This window comes from Tachyglossus aculeatus, chromosome 6 (assembly GCF_015852505.1).
Source record: "Tachyglossus aculeatus isolate mTacAcu1 chromosome 6, mTacAcu1.pri, whole genome shotgun sequence".
Taxonomy (NCBI): Eukaryota; Metazoa; Chordata; class Mammalia; order Monotremata; family Tachyglossidae; genus Tachyglossus; species Tachyglossus aculeatus.
Genome location: NC_052071.1, coordinates 58,907,865 through 58,932,197, shown reverse-complemented (window position 1 = coordinate 58,932,197; position 24,333 = coordinate 58,907,865). Strand labels below are relative to the sequence as shown.

General features: G+C 44.6%; 1 protein-coding gene across 1 annotated transcript in view; it reads left to right on the top strand.

Annotated features, from left to right (window-relative positions):
• Positions 1 to 24,333, top strand: part of LOC119929615 — a 36,837-nt gene that overhangs the window by 3,580 nt on the left and 8,924 nt on the right. Inside the window, exons 2-5 of the mRNA XM_038747790.1 lie at positions 2,247 to 2,352; positions 5,680 to 5,862; positions 8,470 to 8,527; positions 23,017 to 23,084. Coding sequence (XP_038603718.1) covers positions 2,247 to 2,352; positions 5,680 to 5,862; positions 8,470 to 8,527; positions 23,017 to 23,084 — 415 coding nt within the window. The remainder of the gene's footprint in view (positions 1 to 2,246; positions 2,353 to 5,679; positions 5,863 to 8,469; positions 8,528 to 23,016; positions 23,085 to 24,333) is intronic.

The window sequence follows — 24,333 nt, the reverse complement described above, 5'->3', positions numbered from 1 at the left end:
CCTCCTCCAAGAGGCCTTCCCAGACTGAGCCCCCTTTTTCCTCTCCTCCTCCCCATCCCCCCCAGCCCTACCTCCTTCCCCTCCCCTCAGCACCTGTATATGTTTGTACAGATTTATTACTCTATTTATTTTACTTGTACACATTTACCATTCTATTCACTTTGTTGATGATGCACATCTGGCTTTGTTTCTATTGATTCTGATGGCTTGACACCTGTCCACATGTTTTGTTTCGTTGTCTGTCTCCCCCTTCTAGACTGTGAGCCCATTATTGGGTAGGGACCGTCTCTACATGTTGCCAAATTGTACTTCCCAAGCGCTTAGTACAGTGATCTGCACACAGTAAGCACTAAATAAATACGATTGAATGAATGAATGAATGAACCCCGGCCGCATCAAACAAAAACTCCTCACGATTGGCTTTAGAGCCCTATCACCTTGTCTCCTCCTACCTCACCTCGCTTCTCTCCTACAATCCAGCCGGCACACTTCGCTCCTCTAGTCCTAATCTTCTTGCTGTACCTCGATCTTGCCTATTTCGCCACTGACCCCCAGCCCTTGTCCTGCCTCTGGCCTGGAATGCCCTCCCAACTCAAATCCTACAAACAATGACTCTCCCCGGCTTCAAAGCCTTACTGAAGTCCCATCTCCTCCAAGAGGCCTTCCCTGATTAAGTCCTCCTTTCCTCTTCTCTCACTCCCTTCTGGATCACCCTGACTTGCTCCCTTTATTCATCCCTCCTCTCAGCCCCACAGCACTTATGTAAAAATCTGTAATTTATTTCTATCAATGTCTGTCTCCACCTTTAGACTGTAAACTCTATTCTATTTATTTTGTTAATTATGTGCATCTAGCTTTATTTCTATTTGCTCTGACGACTTGAAACCTGTCCGCAAGTTTTGTTTTGTTGTCTGTCTCCCCCTTCTAGACTGTGAGCCCATTGTTGGGTAGGGACCATCTCTATATATTGCCCATTTGTACTTCCCAAGTGCTTAGAACAGTGCTCTGCACACAGTAAGGGCTCAATAAATACGATTGAATGGATGAATTAATAAACTCATTATGAGGAGGGAATATGTCTGTTCATTCAATCATATTTATTGAGCGCTGTCTGCAGAGCACTGTATCAGGCACCTGGAAAGCTATAAAGAGAGACAATCCCTGTCCACAATGGGCTTACAGTCTAGAGGGGAGGAGACAGACGTCAAAACAAGTAAACAGGCATCATTATAAATAAATAGAATTATACATATATATACCTATATACATAAGTGCTGTGGGGCTGGGGGGGGAGCAAAGGGAGTGAGTTGAGGTGACGCAGAAGGGAGGGGCAGTGCTTTGCACATAGTAAGAGCTTAACAAATGCCATTATAATTATTATCATTATTATTATTATTAAGAGAGGGATTAGTCTGGGAAGGCCTCTTGGAGAAAGTGCGCCTTCAGTGGGACTTTGAACGGGAGAAGAGCGATTGTTTGGCAGATTTGAGGAGGGAGGGCATACCAGGCCAGAGGTAGGATGTGGGTGACATTTATTGTTATATTGTAGTCTCCCAAGTGCTCAGTACAATGCTCTGTACACAGTAAGCACTCAATAAATAACATTGAATGAATGAATGAATAATGAATATGACTGAATGAATAAATCAAATTACTTATAATAATAATAATAATGATGGCATTTGTTAAGCGCTTACTATGTGCAAAGCACTGTTCTACCCGCTGGGGGGGATACACGGTGATTAGATTGTCCCATGTGGGGCTTAATCACAGTCTTCATCCCCATTTTACAGATGAGGTAACTGAGGCCCAGAGAAGTCAAGTGACTTGCCCAAAGTCACCCAGCTGACAAGTGGTGGAGCCGGGATTAGAACCCATGACCTCTTACTCTCAAGCCCAGGCTTTTTCCACTGAGCCACGCTGCTTCTCTACTTGTCTGACTCAAGTGCATCCCTTCCTCCCCTTCAAAGTACATGCCACTCTTCCAATATCAGATTTTCGGTGTTATTCCTCCTCTCCGCTAATGCGGAGCGCGACTGCCGGCAGCAAAACAAGTAGCCCGTAGTTACCTCATGCCAGCAGGAGGCATCTTGAAGGAAGCTACATAAGCTCCTTGGGGCAGGGACCGTGTCTTTTCCCTCTGCGGAATGCTCCCAAACGTTTAGTGCAGTGCTCTCCCACAGTAGGGGCTCAATAAATGCTGTTGTTGATGATGGCTAATGCTTTTAAAACGTTTTTTCACTCAGCCAACTGCACGAATGTGAAAAACCTGGAAGCCTGCGATGGGGACACTACGGACTTCTGCCCCAAGAGTATTACTTGCGCCTGCCAAGATCAAAAGCCTTTTTGCCAGTAAGTTTTTCGGCGTCCTGCGTATGTACCCTTCCTGGGATACGTGGCTACTAACAACTTCCAATCACTCAAATGAGTCCGTTGGGCGAAAAACGACGGTAGTCACCTCGGGGTAGGAAATGCCTTGTCCTCAGATGGCACACAAGGAGAATGGCCGTGACATCCTGAGGCAAGGCCAACGGCAGAGACAAAGATTTCTCAGCAGCAGATTTATGGGTCTGAGAAGTGCTAACAGCCAGTTTTCGATAAAAGGGTGGTTGTAACTACCCAGTCTGTGGAAAATATCTATGTCAGAGGGAGAGGGTGGGCAGTTGCAGTGAGGGTGTTCTGTGCTGAGAAGAATGGGGAGATGGGGAAAGAGGAGGAGGAGAGGGAGAACAGGCGAAGGAGAGTTGGATACAGGAATGGTCAGTACATGCCATGGAGTGATCGGTGGCGGCGGGAGGGAGGTTGGGAGGAAAATGGCACGAGGCGGGAGGTCGGACGTGAGGAGAGGAGAGCAGTGATGTAGAGGAGGGATGCAGGGAGGGGAGCCACAGACCTTCCCTCTACATAACGTACAGGTCCCTTCCCCACAGCACCTGTATATATGTTTGTACATATTTATTACTCTATTTATTTATTTATTTATTTTACTTGTCCGTATCTATTCTATTTATTTTATTTTGTTAGTATGTTTGGTTTTGTTCTCTGTCTCCCCGTTTTAGACTGTGAGCCCACTGTTGGGCAGGGACTGTCTCTAGATGTTGCCAATTTGTACTTCCCAAGCGCTTTATCTATTCTATTTATTTTATTTTGTTAGTATGTTTGGTTTTGTTCTCTGTCTCCCCCTCTTAGACTGTGAGCCCACTGTTGGGCAGGGACTGTCTCTATATGTTGCCAATTTGTACTTCCCAAGCGCTTAGTACAGTGCTCTGCACACAGTAAGCACTCAATAAATACGATTGATAATGATGATGATGATAACATGTAACTCAGCTACAAACCGCCACGACCCCCCTGGGTCCCAAAACCCTCAGCCGCCACCAGCCACTCCAACTGCCCCATCGATCCATCAGTGGGATTTATTAATGGTGGTATTAATGATTTATTAATGATGGTATTAACTATGTACATAAGTACTGGGGGAAGGGTAAATGAAGGGGGTAAATTCAAGCAAAAGGGCAACATGGAAGGGAGTGGGAATGGGAGTATAGGAATGCCCCACAGCCCCAACCGTCACCTCAGCCCCACCCCGCAATGGGTTCACTTCCCCTTACCCAGTGGGTTCTTAGACAAGGTTCAAATCCCGGCTCCGCCACTTGTCAGCTGTGTGACCTTGGGCAAGCCACTTAACTTCTCTGTGCCTCAGCTACCTCATCTGTAAAATGGGGATTAAGACTGTGAGCCCCACGTGGGACAACCTGATCACCTTGTATCCTCCCCAGCACTTAGAACAGTGCTTTGCACATAGTAAGCACTTAACAAATGCCATCAAAAAAAAAGGAAGGGAGGGTGCAACCTCAGAAATCTGAATGGTAGTGGTCGTCAAGGCTTTTTTAATAGTAATAATGGTACTTGTTAAGTTCATTCATTCATTCAATCGTATTTATTGAGCGCTTACTGTGTGCAGAGCACTGGACTAAGCACTTGGGAAGTACAAGTTGGCAACATATAGAGACGGTCCCTACCCAACAGCGGGCTCACAGTGTAGAAGGGGGAGACACAGACAACAAAACAAAACATATCAACCAAGTAAAATAAATAGAATAAATATGTACAAGTAAAATAAATAGAGTAATAAATATGTACAAACATATGTACATATATATACAGGTTGCATCTTCCTTCCCAAAGGGTAGGTCCCTCCCATAGAATCATAAAGTTGGAAGGGGTATTGAGATTCCATCTGGTCCACTTCAGGGAAAGATTTGGCTCTGGGCCCCGAAGGTCGTGCTTCCTATGTGCCAAACACTGTTCTAAGCTCTAGGGTAGATACAAGCTAATCAGTTTGGACGCATTCCCTGTCCCTCCTGGGGCTCATTCATTCATTCATTCATTCAATCATATTTATGGAGCGCTTACTGTGTGCAGAGCACTGTACTAAGCGCTTGGGAAGTGCAAGCTTGTATAGAGACGGTCCCTACCCAACAGTGGGCTCACAGTCTAGAAGAACTTCTCTGTGACTCAGTTACCTCATCTGCAAAATGGGGATTAAAAGTGTGAGCCCCTTGTGGGACAGCCTGATTACCCTCTCTCTATCTACCCCAGTGCTTAGAACACTGCCTGGCGCATAGGAAGTGCTGAACAAATACCATTATTATTATTATTATTATTATTTCCACTAGGTCATGCTGTTAAGCCAAGCTCTCAGTACAATCAATCAATCAATCAATCGTATTTATTGAGCGCTTACTGTGTGCAGAGCACTGTACTAAGCGCTTGGGAAGTACCAGTTGGCAACATATAGAGACAGTCCCTACCCAACAGTGGGCTCACAGTCTAGAAAGGGGAGAGCGTGGCTCAGTGGAAAGAGCCCAGGCTTTGGAGTCAGAGATCATGGGTTCAAATCCCGGCTCTGCCAACTGTCAGCTGTGTGACTTTGGGCAAGTCACTTCACTTCTCTGGGCCTCAGTTACCTCATCTGTAAAATAGGGATTAAAACTGTGAGCCCTGAAAGGGACAACCTGATCACCTTGTAACCTCCCCAGCGCTTAGAACAGTGCTTTGCACATAGTAAGCGCTTAACAAATACCATCAATCAATCGTATTTATTGAGCGCTTACGGTGTGCAGAGCACTGTACTAAGCGCTTGGGAAGTACAAGTCGGCAACACAAAGAGACAGTCCCTACCCAACAGCGGGCTCACAGTCTAGAAGGGGGAGCGAGAGAACAAAACCAAACATACTGACAAAATAAAATAAATAGAATAGATACGTACAAGTAAGATAAATAAATAAATAAACAGAGTAATAAATACGTACAAACATATATACATATATACAGGTGCTGTGGGGAAGGGAAGGAAGTAAGATGGGGGGATGCAGAGGGGGACGAGGGGGAGAATTATTAACTTATTATAATAATAATGGCATTTGTTAAGTGCTTACTATGTGCAAAGCACTGTTCTAAGCGCTGGGTATCTGCCCCAGCGCTAAGAACGATGCCTGGCACATAGTAAGAGCTTAACAAATACCATGAAAAAAGGAAGAGGGAGGACATGGACATGAGGAAAACTGGTCAGGGGCGTGGACCTTGACGTAAGTTTTAGGGGAAAGAGGTTGGGCCCATCCTTGCCGTTTCCCTAGTGCCAAAGATGCTTAGCGGGTTCCTTCTCTTCTTTTTCAGGTGCCAGAACTCCAGAGGTAAATGGGGGGAATTGTGGTACATGGGGACGAAATGTGAGCAGGTCTGGAGCACACTGGATCTGGTTTTGGTAACTGTCCTCCCCGGCCTGGCGCTCACTTTGATCGTGGCAGTCACCATGCAGACGGTCTACTACTGCAGAAATAAGAAGGCCCACCAAAGCCGGTAACCTCTCTCTGATTACATCCTTGGCAGGGGTTGGGACCCCAGGTCGGCCGGACCGCAAGGGGAAGGGGCTTGGGGGCGTTTAGAGGAGGGGAAACTATTATTTCCGCCTTTGTATCGCCTTATCATCATCATCAATCGTATTTATTGAGCGCTTACTATGTGCAGAGCACTGTACTAAGCGCTTGGGAAGTACAAATTGGCAACATATAGAGACAGTCCCTACCCAACAGTGGGCTCACAGCCTTATCGTCACTAAGCAGGCTGGGGCGGGCTTCAGGCCGAGGGTTGGACTTTCTGGATCAATCAATCGTATTTATTGAGCGCTTACTGTGTGCAGAGCACTGTACTAAGCGCTTGGGAAGTACAAGTTGGCAACATATAGAGACAGTCCCTACCCAACAGTGGGCTCACAGTCTAAAAGGGGGAGACAGAGAAAAAACCAAACATACTAACAAAATAAAATAAATAGAATAGATATGTACAAGTAAAATAAATAAATACATAAATAGAGTAACAAATATGTACAAGCATATATACATATATACAGGTGCTGTGGGGAAGGGAAGGAGGTAAGATGAGGGGGAGGGAGAGGGGGATGAGGGGGAGGGAGAGGGGGACGAGGGGGAGAGGAAGGAAGGGGCTCAGTCTGGGAAGGCCTCCTGGAGGAGGTGAGCTCTCAGTAGGGCCCTGGATGACCAGAGAAGGATAATAATAATAATAATAATGGTTTTTGCTAAGCGCTTACTGTGTGCCAAGCACTTTTCTAAGCACTGGGGTAGGTACAAGAAAATCAGGTTGGGCACAGTCCCTGTCCCCCAAGGGGCTCATAGTCTCAATCCCCATTTTACAGATGAGGGAACTGAGGCACAGGGAAGTTAAGTGACTTGCCCAAGATCACACAGCAGACAAGTGGCAGAGCTGGGATTAGAACCCATGACCTCTGATTCCCAAGCCCGGGCTCTTGCCACTAGGCCATGGATAATAATAATAATGATAATGATGGCATTTATTAAGCACTTACTGTGTGCAAAGCACTGTACTAAGCGCCGGGGAGGTTACAAGGTGATCAGGTTGTCCCATGGGGGGCTCACAGTCTTAATCCCCATTAAACAGATGCGGTAACAGAGAAGTGAAGTGACTTGCCCAAAGTCACACAGCTGACAATTGGTGGAGCTGGGATTTGAACCCATGACCTCTGACTCCAAAGCCCAAGCTCTTTCCACTGTGCCACGCTGCTTCTCATGGATATCATCATCATCATCAATCGTATTTATTGAGTGCTTACTGTGTGCAGAGCACTGTATTAAGCGCTTGGGAAGTACAAATTGGCAACATATAGAGACGGTCCCTACCCAACAGTGGGTTCACAGTCTAAAAGGGGGAGACAGGAAGTTCCCGGGGACCGGTTTCCCTGTTTGACCCAAATCATCACCCCCGTCTCTCTAGTGGGGATCAGCCTAGGCCTTCAGCTAGGAGAACTGGTTTTGGGAAAAAGAACATCGGACCCTGAGGACTGTCAGCCCCACTCAGGACTGTTTCTGAAGGGACGTCTCGGATATTTAGAAAAGCCGTGTGCTGGTTGTCCTCCTGTTCACCCAACCCTCATGGTTGGGAAATGCCTATAAATACCAGCAGCGTGACTCAGTGGAAAGAGCCCGGGCTTTGGAGTCAGAGGTCACGGGTTCAAATCCCGGCTCCGCCATTTGTCAGCTGTGTGACTTTGGGCAAGTCACTTCACTTCTCTATGCCTCAGTGACCTCATCTGTAAAATGGGGGATTAAGACTGTGAGCCCCCCGTGGGACAACCTGATCACCTTGTAACCTCCCCAGCACTTAGAACAATGCTTTGCACGTAGTAAGCGCTTAATAAATGCCATCATTATTAGTGTTATTATTACCAATTCCTTCCATCTTCATTCATTCAATCGTATTAATTGAGTGCTTAATGTGTGCAGAGCACTGTACTAAGCTCTTGGGAGAGTACAATACAACAAGAAACAGATACATTCCGGCCCACAATGAGCTTACAGTCCATCTCCATCCCTTATCCTGTATATATATATATATATATATATATATATATATATATATATATATATATACACCTGTATATATGTATATATTTTTGTACATATTTATTACTCTATTTATTTATTTTACTTGTACCTATCTATTCTATTTATTTTATTTTGTTAGTATGTTTGGTTTTGTTCTCTGTCTCCCCCTTCTAGACTGTGAGCCCACTATTGGGTAGGGACTGTCTCTATATGTTGCCAGCTTGTACTTCCCAAGCGCTTAGTACACTGCTCTGCACACAGTAAGCTCTCAATAAATGCGATTGATTGATTGATTGATTGATTGATCATCCTCCTCCCTGGGAGATTCCCTGCCCGCAAGAAGCTCACAATCCAGAAGGGGATTCAGAAGACAAAACCTTTACAGATAGAATGAGCAGGAGAACAGAAAGTAGGTCAAGTATATCAGGAAGAAGTAGGATAAAGAACGGAATGTGCAAACGAACGCATTCCTAATCCATAAGTGCAGAGAATAGAAACAAAAGCAGCAAATACTCAAATTCTGATTCTACGTTTTCCTTCTTTAAAGAGGAAGAAATCCCCAGGAGCAACACAACCCAGCTTACCTTTCCGATCAGCCGGGCCAGGTAAGCACTGAGAGCCCCAGGTGAGAGCCAGACACTCATTGGGGGCCCAACATCACATTCAATCGTAGTTCATTCAGTCGTATTTATTGAGCGCTTACCGGGTGCAAAGAACTGTACTACTAGAACAATAATCCGACACAATCCCTGCCCATAACGAGCTTGCAGACTAGAGGGTTGGGTTATTCATTCATTCACTCATTCAGTCGTGTTTATTGAGCTCTTTCTGTGTGCAGAGCACTGTACTAAGTTTTTGGGAAGTACAAGTTGGTAACGTATAGAGACGGTCCCTACTCGAGGGGGAAACAGACAACAAAACAACACATATTAACAAAATAAAATAAATAGAATAGTCAATATGTACAAGTAAAATAAATAGAGTAATAAATCTGTACAAACATATATACAGGTGCTGTGGGGAGGGGAAGGAGGTAGGGAGGTGGGGATAGGAAGGAGGGAGAGTTCCCTCCCCAGTTACAGAGAAACTGTGTTCTGTTCAAACACACAACACACAAACCTACAAACACACATATATCAGCCCCAGTACAAGATGGGAAATGGATCAACACTAGCCCCTTGGGAGAAATGGTGGAAATAACTGGGGACTAAGCAAGTGCTTAGTACAGTGCTCTGCACACAGTAAGCACTCAATAAATACGATTGATTGATTGATTGACAAAGAAATCTGTGGAGGAAGAGTCAGTCATTACCTCCAAACGTGGTTGGACATTTAGGAATCTTTCTGTCCTCTATCCTTTTAATTCTCCAATTAAGAATAATGGTCTTTAGACTGTAAGCTCATTGTGGGCAGGGAATGTGTCTGTAGCTGTTGTATTGTACAGGGTTTTGCATCTGGTGAGTGCTTAATAAATATGATTGAATGAATGAATAATAATAATGATGGCATTTGTTAAGCGCTTACTATGTGCCAAGCACTGTTCTAAGCACTGAATCCGGTAGTGCTGGGCGCAAGTTAGGCACTTGTGTTACATGGTGGGGTAAATTAATCAACGGTATTTGCTGAGCGCTGTGTGCAGAGCACTGCATTAAGCACTTGAGAGAGTACAATACAATCAATCAATCAATCAATCATATCTATTGAGCGCTTACTGTGTGCAGAGCACTGTACTAAGCACTTGGGAAGTACAGGTTGGCAACATATAGAGACAGTCCCACACTGGTTTCCAACCTAAGTGGGGAGAGCAGATATTTTTACAGAGAATCAATCAATCGTATTTACTGAGTGCTTACTGTGTGCAGAGCACTGTACTAAGCACTTGGGAAGTACAAGTTGGCAACATATAGAGACAGTCCCTACCCAACAGTGGGCTCACAGTCTAAAAGGGGGAGACAGAGAACAAAACCAAACATACTAACAAAATAAAATAAATAGAATAGATATGTACAAGTAAAATAGAGAAAAAAATTTGTATAAACATATATACATATCTACAGGTGCTGTGGGGAAGGAAAGGAGGTAAGATGGGGGGGATGGAAAGGGGAACGAAGGGGAGAGGAAGGAAGGGGCTCAGTCTGGGAAGGCCTCCTGGAGGAGGTGAGCTCTCTGTAGGGCCTTGAAGGGAGGAAGAGAGCTAGCTTGGCGGATGGGCAGAGGGAGGGCATTCCAGGCCCGGGGGAAGGAATAGGAATAGGAACAGAGAAGGAATATGGAGCCTCAGAGAGAGCAATACCTTGCCCAGGGTCACACAGTGGGTCAGTGGCAGAGCTGGAACTGGCACATGTAGAGTCAGAGTTTTTTCCACCAGGCCAGGAGCACCCAGAGTTGGCCACCTTTGCAGATTGCTGAGGGTGGCCAGGTGCTGAGAGCTGAAATGGGTGTGATAGGCCAAGGCCAGTAAGAATAATGGGTGGGTGGGAGACTGGCAGCGTGGGCTAGTGGAAAGAGCCCAAATCTGGGAATCTGGAGCCCCGGGTTCTGGTTCCGGCTCTGCCGCTGGCCTCCTGCGTAATTTCAAACAAGTCACAACTTCCCTAGACCTCGGTTTCCTCATCCATCAAGTGGCGACCGTGATATTTGCCTCTCCCTCCTACACAAGGGTGTTGTGAGGATCAAGTGAGATCACTTATGTGGAATTGTTTAGGAGACTATGTCTACAATTTGGTTATATTGTAATAGTAAATCAATCAATCGATCAATCATATTTATTGAGCGCTTACTGTGTGCAGAGCACTGTCCTAAGCGCTTGGGAAGTACAAGTTGGATAATAATGATGGCATTTATTAAGCGCTTACTGTGTGCAAAGCACTGTTCTAAGCACCGGGGAGGTTACAACGTGATCAGGTTGTCCCGCAGGGCGCTCACAGTCTTAATCCTCATTTTCCAGATGAGATAACTGAGGCCCAGAGAGGTTAAGTGATTTGCCCAAAGTCCCACAGCTGACAATTGGCGGAGCCAGGGTTTGAACTCATGACCTCTGACTCCAAAGCCCGGGCTCTTTCCACTGAGCCACGCTGAGCGCTTATATAATAATAATGGTATCTGTTAAGCACTTATTATGTGCCAAGCACTGTTCTAAGGACTGGGGTAGATACAAGGTAATCAGGTTGTCCCACATGGGGCTCACGGTTCTAATCCCCATTTTACAGATGAGGTAAGTGAGGCACAGAGGAGTTAAGTGACTCGTCCAAGAAGTCACTTCACTTCTCTGTTCCTCAGTTCCCTCAACTGTAAAATGGGGATTAAGACTGTGAAGTCCATGTGGGACAGGACTGTGTCCACCTTGTATCTACCCCAGCACTTAGTACACTGCCTGGCACGTAGTAAGTGCATAACAGACTGCAATTATTATTATTATTGTTATTATTATAGGAGTGAAGTAAGTGAGCTGGACTACAGTAAGACATTAGTGAGGTAAGATAAGAGGGGGGGAACTCATTGAATTCATTCATTCATTCAATCGTATTTATTGAGCGCTTACTGTGTGCAGGGCACTGTACTAAGCGCTTGGGAAGTACAAGTTGATGCCCTATGGTGGTAAGCAGTTTCTGTTAGCACTTAGTACAGTGCTCTGCACACAGTAACTGTTTAATAAATACGATTGAACGAATGTGGAGCTAGATCATCAACATCAATCGTATTTATTGAGCGCTTACTATGTGCAGAGCACTGTACTAAGCGCTTGGGAAGTACAAATTGGCAACATATAGAGACAGTCCCTACCCAACAGTGGGCTCACAGTCTAAAAGAAAGACAAAGACACAGTCTAAAAGATGGACAACCATTGGAGGTTTTTGAGGATAGGAGACTTGGACAGGGGAGAGACAGGAAATAGGGAGGTCAGCGAAGGATGCTGATGCCTCAAGTTGGGATAGGAGAAGTACTCGGATCAGAATCATCATCATCAATCGTATTTATTGAGCGCTTACTATGTGCAGAGCACTGTACTAAGCGCTTGGGAAGTACAAATTCGCAACATATAGAGACAGTCCCTACCCAACAGTGGGCTCACAGTCTAAAAGGGGGAGACAGAGAACAAAACCAAACATACTAACAAAATAAAATAAATAGAATAGATATGTATAAGTAAAATAAATAAATAAATAAATAGAGTAATAAATATGTACAAACAGAATGTACATCAGAATGTCTCTGTCCCGGAATGCTCTCCCTCCTCAAATCCACCAAAAGATCACTCTTCCCCCTGCTTCAAAGCCCTACTGAAGGCTCACCTCCTCCCGGAGGCCTTCCCAGACTAAGCCCCCCTTTTCCTCAGCTCCCCTTCCCGTCCCATCACCTCAACTCTCACTCCCTTTGCTCTTCCCTACCACACAGCACTTATGCATTTATGTATATATGTATAATGATATTTATTTATATTGATGGCCTGTATACTTGTTTTGATGTGTACGTGTCTATAATTTTATTTATATTGATGCCTGTTTACCTGTTTTATGTCTGCCTTCCCCCTTTTAGACTATAAGCCCTGTGTGGGCAGGGATTGTCTCTCTTAATTGCTAAACTGTAGTTTCCAAGTGCTTAGTACAGTACTCTGCACACAGTAAGTGCTCAATAAATACAACTGAATGAATGAATGAATGAATGAATGAATGAATGAATGAATGAGAATGGTAGCTGTTTAGACGGAGAGGGCGAGGTGGATTCTAGCCGTGTGAAGGTAGAACTGAAAGGATTCAGTGGCAGATTGAATATGCAGATTAATGAAAGAGATGAGTCTAGGATAGTGTTGAGATTCTGGGTCTGTGAGGTAAGGAGGATGGTGGTAATGTCTACAGTGATGGGAAGGTTTGGAGGAGAGCGGGGCTTGAGTGGGAAGATGAGAAGTTCTGTTTTGGACTTGATTAGTTCGAGCTGACGGCGGGACGTCCAAGGTCATTCCTTCATTCAGTCGTATTTACTGAGCGCTTACTGTGTGCAGAGCACTGGACTAAGCACTTGGGAAGTACAAACCGGCAACAAAGTCCCTACCCAACAATGGGCTTACAGTCTAGAAGGGGGAGACAGACAACAAAACAAAACAAGTAGACAGGCGTCAATACCATCAGAATAAATAGAGTTATAGCTATATACACTTCATTAATAAAATAAATATGGTAAATATGTACAGATAAAATGGTGTCATAAATATGTACAAATATATATAAGTGCTGTGGGGGGAAAAGAGTTTAAGGCAGAGGGAGGGAAGGGGGCGATGGGGAGGGGAGGAGGAGAGGAAAAAGGGGGGCTAAAATGATGGTATTTGCTAAGTGCTTACTATGTTCCAAGCACTCTTCTAAGTACTTGGGTAGAAACAAGGTAATCAGGTTGTCCCATGTGGGGCTCACCATCTTAATCAGAGAGGCAGCGTGGCTCAGTGGAAAGAGCCCATGCTTGGGAGCCAGAGGTCATGAGTTCTAATCGCTGCTCCGCCACATGTCTGCTGTGTGACCTTGGGCAAGTCACTTAACTTCTTTGAGCCTCAGTTACCTCATCTGTAAAATGGGGATGAAGACTGTGAGCTCCACCTTGTATCACCCCCAGCCCCTTATATCCCCCCCCCACTGTGTAGAACAGTGCTTTGCACATAGTAAGTGCTTAACAAATGCCATTATTATCATCATTATTAATCCCCATTTTACAGATGAGGGAAGTGAGGCACAGAGAAGTGAAGTGACTTGTCCACCGTCACGCAGCAGACAAGTGGCGGAGCCGGGGTTAGATAGGGAGGGGAATTAGCTCAAATGGTAGAGCGCTCTCTTAGCATGTGAGAGGTAGTAGCGGGATCGATGCCCGCATTCTCCAAATTTTCTTCTAGAAAATTCTATTTATTTTGTTAATGACGTGCATCTAGCTTTATTTCTATTTATTCTGATAGCTTGACACCTGTCCACATGTTTTGTTTTGTTGTCTGTCTCCCCCTTCTAGACTGTGAGCCCACTGTTGGGTAGGGACCGGCTCTATGTTGCCAACTTGTGCCTCCCAAGCGCTTAGTACAGTGCTGTGCAGACAATAAGCACTCAATAAATACGATTGAATGAAAATGAATGAATGAACCCATGACCTTCTGAATCCCAGGCCGGTGCTCTATCCAGGAGGAAATGTGAGACTGCAGAGAGGGAGAGAGATTAGGACTAGAGATGTTGTTTAGGGGAATCTTCCACACAGAGGTGGTAGTTGACACCGACGGAGCAAACAAGTTATCCAAGAGAGTGGGTGTAGACGGAGAATAGAAGGGGACCCAAAACTGGGTCTTGAGGGACCCCAAGGTTATAGGATAATTCATTCATTCAATCGTATTTATGGAGCACTTACTGTGTGCAGAGCACTGTATTAAGCGCTTGGGAAGTACAAGTCGGCAACGTATAGAGATGGTCCCTACCCAACAACGGGCTCACAGTCTAGAAGGGGGAGACAGGCAACAAAACAAAACACGTGGACAGGTGTCAAGCCATCAGAATAAATAGAAATAAAGCTAGATGCACTCATTAACAAAATAAATAGAATAGTAAATATGTACAAGTAAAATAGAGTAATAAATTTGTACCGATATATATACAGGTGCTGTGGGGAGGGAAAGGAGGTAGGGCGGAGGGGATAGGGAGGAGGAGGGGAAAAAGGGGGCTCAGTCGGGGAAGGCCTCCTGGAGGAGGTGAGCTCTCAGTAGGGCTTTGAAAGGAGGGAGAGAGCTAGCTTGGCGGACTGTGAGCCCACTGTTGGGTAGGGACTGTCTCTATATGTTGCCAACTTGTACTTCCCAAGCGCTTAGTACAGTGCTCTGCACACAGTAAGTGCTCAATAAATACGATTGATGATGATGATGTGCGGAGGGAGGGCATTCTGAGCCAGGGAAAGGATGTGGGCTGGGGATGAGGCACAGTGAAGCAGCGTGGCTCAGTGGAAAGAGCCCGGGCTTTGGAGTCGGGGTGATGGGTTCGAATCGCGGCTCCACCAATCGTCAGCTGTGTGACTTTGGGCAAGTCACTTCACTTCTCTGTGCCTCACATACCTCATCTGGAAAATGGGGATGAAGACTGTGAGCCCCCCGTGGGACAACCTGATCTCCTTGTAACCTCCCAAAGTGCTTAGAATGGAAGCAGCGTGGCTCAGTGGAAAAAGCCCGGGCTTTGGAGTCAGAGGTCATGGGTTTGAATCCCGGCTCCGCCAACTGTCAGCTGTGTGACTTTGGGCAAATGACTTAACTTCTCTGTGCCTCAGTTACCTCATCTGTAAAATGGGGATCAAGATTGTGAGCCCCCCGTGGGACAACCCGATCTCCTTATAACCTCCCCAGCGCTTAGAACAGTGCTTTGCACATAGTAAGTGCTTAATAAATGCCATTAGAATGGTGCTTTGCACATCATAAGCACTTAATAAATGCTATTATTATTATTATTAGTGAGGAGGTTAGTGGCAGGACCACCCAGGACCATTCTTCTCCACATCCCTTGGTGACTTCTGTGCTCCTGGCTCACCCCTGTCTGACAAAGCGGGGAACGATAGTCATATTTTCCTCCCCAAAGTTGCTGGCTGGGCACTTTTTTCACAATTTTACGAACAATAAAACCTCTTTTATAGGTCTTTGCAAGGGAAAGTGTGCCGTCTGACGTTCAGCATTAGGTGGCAGGCCTCCACTTTGATCATTTTGGCTCCTTCATCTCAGTTTCAAATACGATTTTGGTGGGGATTTTGTGAAAGTTGAAAAGCCGAGGGCCTGCAGTTTGTCTCCCTGGTCATACAGGGGAACCAGGAACAATCAATCAATCAATCAATCAATCAATCATATTTATTGAGTGCTTACTATGTGCAGAGCACTGTACTAAGCGCTTGGGAAGTACAAATTGGCAACACATAGAGACACTCCCTACCCAACAGTGGGCTCACAGTCTAAAAGGGGGAGGCAAAGAACAAAACCAAACATACCAAAAAAATAAAATAAATAGGATAGAAATGTACAAGTAAAATAAATTAATAAATAGAGTAATAAATATGTACAACCATATATACATATATACAGGTGCTGTGGGGAAGGGAAGGAGGTAAGATGGGGGGATGGAGAGGGGGACGAGGGGGAAAGGAAGGAAGGGGCTCAGTGTGGGAAGGCCTCCTGGAGGAGGTGAGCTCTCAGCAGGGCCTTGAACAAGTTCTTTCGGGCCATTTTTTATTTTGCTTTCATCATCAATCGTATTTATTGAGCGCTTACTAGGTGCAGAGCACTGTACTAAGCGCTTGGGAAGTACAAATTGGCAACATATAGAGACAGTCCCTACCCAACAGTGGGCTTATAGTCTAAAAGGGGGAGACAGACAACAAAACCAAACATACTAATAAAATAAATAGAATAGATATGTACAAGTAAAATAAATGAATAAATAAATAAATAAATATTTATTTATTATTTGCTTTGTTTTTCAGTGGTGTCTGTTAAGTGTTTACTGTGTGCCAGCCACTGTACTAAGTACTGGGGTAGAGACAAGCTAATCAGGTTGGATACAGTCCATGTCCCACCTGGGACTCACAGTCTTAACCCCCATTTTACAGATGAGATAACTGAGGTTGGAGTAAAGAGTCACATCGACATGTTGGGTCCTAAAAGTGTTTGCTAACAGGAACATTCCAGGGATAATTGTGGTGTTTTTTATGTGCTACTGTGTGCTAAGCACTTCTAGACTGTGAGCCCACTGTTGGGTAGGGACCGTCTCTATATGTTGCCAACTTGTACTTCCCAAGTGCTTAGTACAGTGCTCTGCACACAGTAAGTGCTCAATAAATACGATTGAATGAATGAATGAATGAATAAGCACTGTATTAAACCCTGGCATAAATACAAAATAATCAGGTTTCACATGGGATTCACAGTCTAAATAGAAAGGAGGACAGGTACTGAGTCCCCATTTTGCAGTTAAGGGAACTGAGGCCCAGAGAAGTATATATGTTTGTACATATTTATTACTCTATTTATTTATTTATTTGTTTTACTTGTACATTTCTATTTATTTTATTTTGTTAGTATGTTTGGTTTTGTTCTCTGTCTCCCCCTTTTAGTCTGTGAGCCCACTGTTGGGTAGGGACTGTCTCTATATGTTGCCAACTTGTACTTCCCAAGCGCTTAGTACAGTGCTCTGCACACAGTAAGCGCTCAATAAATACGATTGATTGATTGATTGATTGATTAAAGTGACTTGCCCCAGGGCAGACAAGTGGTAGAGTCAGGATTAGAACCCAGGAGCTCTGACTCTTAGGGTCATGCTCTTTCCACTAGGCAAGCTGCTTCTCAGGCAGACATATTTATGATTTTGAAGTTTAAATCAAACTTCGGTTTGGTCACTGTGGGAGCCCTCCTTGGGATTTCTTTTTTTTTTTTTAAGAAAATTTAAAAGTCAAATGTATATCCTTTGAAGTAGAATCGGCTTTTAAGCTAGTCATTTTGAATCAGTCAATACTTTTTAAGAGCCACTTGTAGGCAGGGCATTTCCGGTCCAGGAATAGTTTATGATCTAACTTGGGAGATAGACATAAAATAGTTTGCAAATAGAAAGAAGTACTCAAATAGTTCAGCGTGCAAATTGATATCTCCAAGGTTTATCCAAAGGTTGGAGGCACAAAGGGGCAATTAAAAGTATGAGTAATAATAACATCCTTAGGTACAATGAACTGTACTAAACACTATCACCTTATGATAATAAGGGTGGGGTTGTGACCTGAGGTGAAGAAAAATTAATCAGGAAACTATTAATTATAGTAGTGATAGTAGTGTTTATTAAGCACTGTGTGTAAAACACGCAAGTATGTAACAAGTCTACTTGTTTTGTTTTGTTGTCTGTCTCCCCCTTCTACACTGTGAGCCCGTTGTTGGGTAGGGACCGTCTCTATATGTTGCAAATTTGTACTTCCCAAGTGCTTAGTACAGTGCTCTGCACACAGTAAGTGCTCAATAAATACGATTGAATGAATGAATGAATATGTTGCCAATTTGTACTTCCCAACTCCTTAGTACAGTGCTCTGCACTCAGTAAGCGCTCAATAAGAAGTAGCGTGGCTCCGTGGAAAGAGCATGGGTTTGGGAGTCAGAGGTCATGGGTTCAAATCCTGGCTCCGCCACTTGTCAGCTGTGTGACCTTGGGCAAGTCATGTAACTTCTCTGGGCTTCAGTTATCTCATCTGTAAAATGGGGATGAAGACTGTGAGCCCCCCGTGGGACAACCTGATCACCTTGTTACCTCCCCAGTGCTTAGAACAGTGCTTTGCACATAGTAAGCGCTTAATAAATACCATCATTCATTCAATCATATTTATTGAGCACTTACTGTGTGCAGAGCACTGTACTAAGCACTTGGGAAGTACAAGTTGGCAACATATAAAGACGGTCCCTACCCAAAATCAGGCTCACAGTCAGTTTGGCTTGTGCCATCATCATCATCATCATGTGGGACAACCTGATCACCTTGTATTCCCCCCACGGCGCCTAGAACAGTGCTTTGCACATAGTAAATGCTTAACAAAATACCATCAAAAATAAATAAATAAGATACGAATGAATGAAGTGTTTAGAAGGGATGGGAATGTTAGCTTGACGTGGTCCTTAAGACTCAAAGGTCTCACAATCTAAGAATAAGGCACATAGTAAGGTTTTAAATGCCACCATAGTTATTATGCAGCCAACAGCAACTTTGATACTTTAGAGATCATCATCATCATCAATCGTATTTATTAAGCGCTTACTATGTGCAGAGCACTGTACTAAGCGCTTGGGAAGTACAAATTGGCAACATATAGAGACAGTCCCTACCCAACAGTGGGCTCACAGTCTAAAAGGGGGAGACAGAGAACAAAACCAAACATACTAACAAAATAAAATAAATAGAATAGATATGTACAAGAAAAATAAATAAATAAATAGAGTAATAAATATGTACAAACATCTATACATATATACAGGTGCTGTGGGGAAGGGAAGGAGGGAAGAAGGGGGGGGGATGGAGAGGGGGACGAGGGGGAGAGGAAGGAAGGGGCTCAGTCTGGGAAGACCTCCTGGAGGAGGTGAGAGATGTTGTACCTCCCCTCTCAGGGTCACACCAGAGGAGGGAGAGTCAAGCAGAGGCCTACCCATTCCTCCCAAGCTTGGGCAGTGGCTAGCAAGTGGAAGACAATCTGCTCCAAGTTAAGACTCTTTCTTAGAACAGTGCTCAGCGCTTAGAACAGTGCTTTGCACATAGTAAGCGCTTAACAAATGCCATTATTATTATTATTATTATTTCTTTGAGTCAAGACTCTTGAAGGGACTCTTTCCCTTCAAAGCCCTACTGAGAGCTCACCTCCTCCAGGAGGCCTTCCCAGACTGAGCCCCCTCCTTCCTCTCCCTCCCCATCCCCCCGCCTTACCTCCTTTTCCTCCCCACAGCACCTGTATATATTTATGTACAGATTTATTACTCTATTTATTTTACTTGTACATATTTATTCTATTTATTTTATTTTGTTAATATGCTTTGTTTTGTTGTCCGTCTCCCCCTTCTAGACTGTGAGCCCGCTGTTGGGTAGGGACCGTCTCTATAGGTTGCCAACTTGGACTTCCCAAGCGCTTAGTACAGTGCTCTGCACACAGTAAGCGCTCAATAAATACGATTGAATGAATGAAAAAGACTCCCCTGGTTGGGGCAGCAGGGGCATGGGAGAGATTCGAGGGCGGAGACTTACGTTTACTCTGCAAAATGAGGCGATGGTAAACCAGTTCCATATTTTTACCAAGAAAACTCTATGGATCCCCTACCAGAACGATTGCAGATGGAGGTGGGGAGTTCTGGGAGAGATGTGCCCATGGCGTCGCTATGGTTCGGAGATGACTCGACAGCAATAGATAGGAAAAGATGTTGTAATTATCATTATTCTCATTACTATTATCACTTGATTAGTACATTATCAATGTTGGATAGTTCATTTCTGGTCACAGGTTGATAAACATCGCTTACACCCATTATTTATGTAACGTTCATGAGCGTGGCTTAGTGGAAAGAGCATGGGCTTTTAGACTGTGAGCCCACTGTTGGGTAGGGACTGTCTCTATATGTTGCCAATTTGTACTTCCCAAGCGCTTAGTACAGTGCTCTGCACATAGTAAGCACTCAATAAATACGATTGATGATGATGATGATGGGCTTGGGAGTCAGAGGTTTCAGGTTCTAATCCCAGTTCCACCACTTGTCAGCTGTGTGACTTTGGGCAAGTCACTTGATTTCTCTGTGCCTCAGTTAGCTCATCTGCAAAATGGGGGTTAAAACTGTGAGCCCCACGTGGAACAAACTGATAACCTTGTATGTACCCGTCTCTATATGTTGCCAACTTGTACTTCCCAAGTGCTTAGTATAGTGCTCTGCACACAGTAAGCGCTCAATAAATACGATTGAATGAATGAATGAATACCCCAGCGCTCAGAACAATGCTTGGCACATAGTAGGTACCTAACAAATACCATTATTATTATTATTTGCAGTGGAAGGTGCCTTCAGGGTGGTGGTTTTAGGGAGGCTGGGGGGATCCTTAGTCAAGGTGCAAAAGTGGTCCCCTAATTAGCCGAAGTTGGGAGAATTCCAGTTCTCTTCCCCTTCTGACCCAGTTTTTCCTTAGTTGCATTTCATCTAACTTGGATAATCTCTCCCACCTCGGGGCTTTCTGCACTCCTCTCTCAGCTCCTGAATTTTTTCTTCATCAACTCTGGGGGAAAAAAAAAAACAGCTTTTGGGCATGCTCCAAGGCTCACCATGAATTCTCATAACCCGTTTTTGCTCCCGGAGACACTGAAGGCAGTCCTTAATGAGGAGACCAGGACCCGGCGGATCAGCCTCATAAAAAAAAATTTAGTCACGTAAAACGGGTTATCTGATAAATTCATCAGACTGGGGGAAAGTTAAGGGGAAAATGATAGAGTGTAAAAGATCAGTTGGGTTGGAATCTCCCCTCAGAGAGAATGTCGACTAATATATTCTCCAGAGACCCTCGCCCTCTCCGTCCGCCTGAAAAGTGGGGACTCAGTGTAGATGGATCTAGGTTTGGGTTTGCAGTGGTTTGAGGGTACACTGCCTGCTCCCTTCATCATCATCATCATCACCAATCGTATTTATTGAGCGCTTACTATGTGCAGAGCACTGTACTAAGCGCTTGGGAAGTACAAATTGGCAACATATAGAGACAGTCCCTACCCAACATTGGGCTCCCTTGGAAGTCAGAGCTGTTTCGGCATCGTTAAAATGTCTGGGCGAAAGTCGCGAGCACGTGCATTGGAAGACTTGGTAGCTCTGAATTCATTCATTCATTCAATCGTATTTATTGAGCGCTTACTGTGTGCAGAGCACTGTACTAAGCGCTTGGGAAGTACAAGTTGCCAACATATCCCCAGAGGCTGCAGGCAGGGAGATCTGTGAGGAGACTGATGAAGTCTTCTAGGAGCTGAAAGTTTATTCAATCCATTGTGTTTATTTTCAGAGTGCCTTCGTTTCTTCTGTAGCATTTGTTAAGCACTTTACTATTTGTCAATCAATCAATCAATCAATCGTATTTATTGAACGCTTACTGTGTGCAGAGCACTGTACTAAGCGCTTGGGAAGTACAAGTTGCCAACATATAGAGACAGTCCCTACCCAACAGTGGGCTCACAGTCTAAAAATAACAATATTTCATATAAATAACCATATTGTCAATAACCATAATATTTATTCTATTCTACTAATGTCTGTCTCCTGGCTCTAGTCTGTAAACGTATCGTGGGTGGGGAATGTGTCCACCAACTCTGTTACATTGAACTCTCCCAAGCGCTTAGTACAGTGCTGTGCACAAAGTGAGTGCTCAATAAATACGATGTGTTGATTGATCGTCATGCGCTGTTCAAAGTTCTGGGGTAGATACAAATCAATCAGATGGGATTGTCTTCTGCATGCAGGACACTAAGCCCAAGGCTCAGTGGAAAGAGCACGGGCTTGGGAGTCAGAGGTCGTGGGTTCTAATCCCGGCTCCGCCACTTGTCAGCTGTGTGACTTGGGACAAGTCACTTAACTTCTCTGTGCCTCAGTTTCCTCATCTGTAAATTGAGGATTAAGACTGGGAGCCCCACGTGGGACAAACTGATTACCTTGTCCCTTCCCCAGCGGTTAGAACAGTGCTTAGCACGTAGTAAGCACTTAACAAATACCATCATCACCATTTTCATCACAGTAAAACTAAGGAATACAGGCCCTATCCTCAAGGAGCTGACAATCTGGTGAGGAGAGAGACAGGATTGAAGACCCACATTCATTCATTCATTCAATCGTATTTATTGAGCGCTTACTGTGTGCAAATCACTATACTAAGCAATCGAGAGAGTACAATACAATAATGATGGTATTTATTAAGTGCTTACTATGTGACAAGCACTGTTCTAAGCGCTGTCACTGTTCTAAGCAAACAGACCCATTCCTGCCCACAAGGAGCTCACATCTCGGATAGAGGGCCATGGAGAAATCTAAAGCAAGGAGAATAATAATAATGATAATTATGGTATTTGTTAGGCGCTCCCTATATGCCAAGCACTGTTCTAAGCGATGGGGTAGATACAAGGTCATCAGGTTGTCCCACGTGGGGCTCACAGTCTTCATCCCCATTTTACAGATGAGGTAACTGAGGCCCAGAGAAGCTAAGTGACTTGCCCAGAGTCGCACAGCTGACAAGTGGCAGAGCTGGGGTTAGAACCCACGACCTCTGACTCCCAAGCCCGGGCTCTTTCCACTAAGTCACGCTGACTCCCTCTCTCGAGGTGTTGCCAGTCTGATGGGGGAGGTGGGTCCATCACTGATCGGGTTTAAAGTCATCATTTTGGAAGTAGTGATGTTTACTTTTTCCATAAACCACAATCTTTTTCCATAAACCACAATCACGGAAAGAGGTGCTCACCTTGCCTCTATGTCCCATACTTTTCCGGGCTAGCTGGTAGAGATCTAGGGACAGTTTTCTTGGTGAGATAAATCACCTTCCTTACGCCAGACTCTAACTCTGCTCTTCTGCACCAGTCCTTACAGATGGCATATGCCAAGGCCTTGAGACCAACTCAATCACAACTCCCCGTGAGATCTTTCAGGTAAGCCATCACTTTGGAAATCCGAAAGGTTGAGAACATCGAGGCAGATCTGTTTGGATTTTTGTTTTAAGGGGGAGAGGTGAGAGCGTGTGGAGATTAGGGAGTCACGAGGGAATTCTCCAGCTAAAACCTGTTGGTTGGTTGCAGCTACAGCAAAGGTAAGCCAGACCGGCTATCAGGTTGGCTGAGCATAAAGGAGAATAAGGGGTACACTTGTAGATAGGGAACATGCCTTTTTATTTTTTAAAAAATGGTATTTGTTAGGCATTTACTGTGTTTCAATCAGGGTAGACTCAAGGTAATCAGATTGGACACGGTCCCTGTCCCAATCAATCAATCAATCAATCAATCAATCGTATTTATTGAGCGCTTACTATGTGCAGAGCACTGTACTAAGCGCTGGGAAATACAAATTGGCAACATATAGAGACAGTCCCTACCCAACAGTGGGCTCACAGTCTAAAAGGGGGAGACAGAGAACAAAACAAAACATACTAACAAAATAAAATAAATAGAATAGATATGTACAAGTAAAATAGAGTAATAAATATGTACAAACATATCATCATCATCATCAATTGTATTTATTGAGTGCTTACTATGTGCAGAGCACTGTACTAAGCGCTTGGGAAGTACAAATTGGCAACATATAGAGACAGTCCCTACCCAACAGGGGGCTCACAGTCTATACAAACATATATCCATATATACAGGTGCTGTGGGGAAGGGAAGGAGGTAAGATGGGGGGGATGGAGAGGGGGACGAGGGGGAGAGGAAGGAAGGGGCTCAGTCTGGGAAGGCCTCTTGGAGGAGGTGAGCTCTCAGCAGGGCCTTGAAGGGAGGAAGAGAGCGAGCTTGGCGGATGGGCAGAGGGAGGGCATTCTAGGCCCGGGGGAGGACGTGGGCCGTAATCCCCGTTTTACAGATGAAGTAACTGAGGCACAGAAAAGTTTAGGGACTTCCCCAAGGTCACAAAGCAGACACGTGGTGAAGCCAGGATTAGAACCTAGGTCCTTCTGACTCCCAGGTTTATGTCTTTCAATCTGTCATATTGCACGCTCCCAGGAGCTTAGTACGGTGCTCTGCACACAGGAAGTGCTTAATAAGTATGATTGATTGACTGAATAAAGATGAACAGCTATCAGCTCTTCCAAATAGCAATGTCCTGAAGGCAGGAAGAAATATGAGACTGCAAAGGAGAAGAAAGGTAGGGCAGGAGAGGTAGATTTGGGAATCATTCACATAGGAT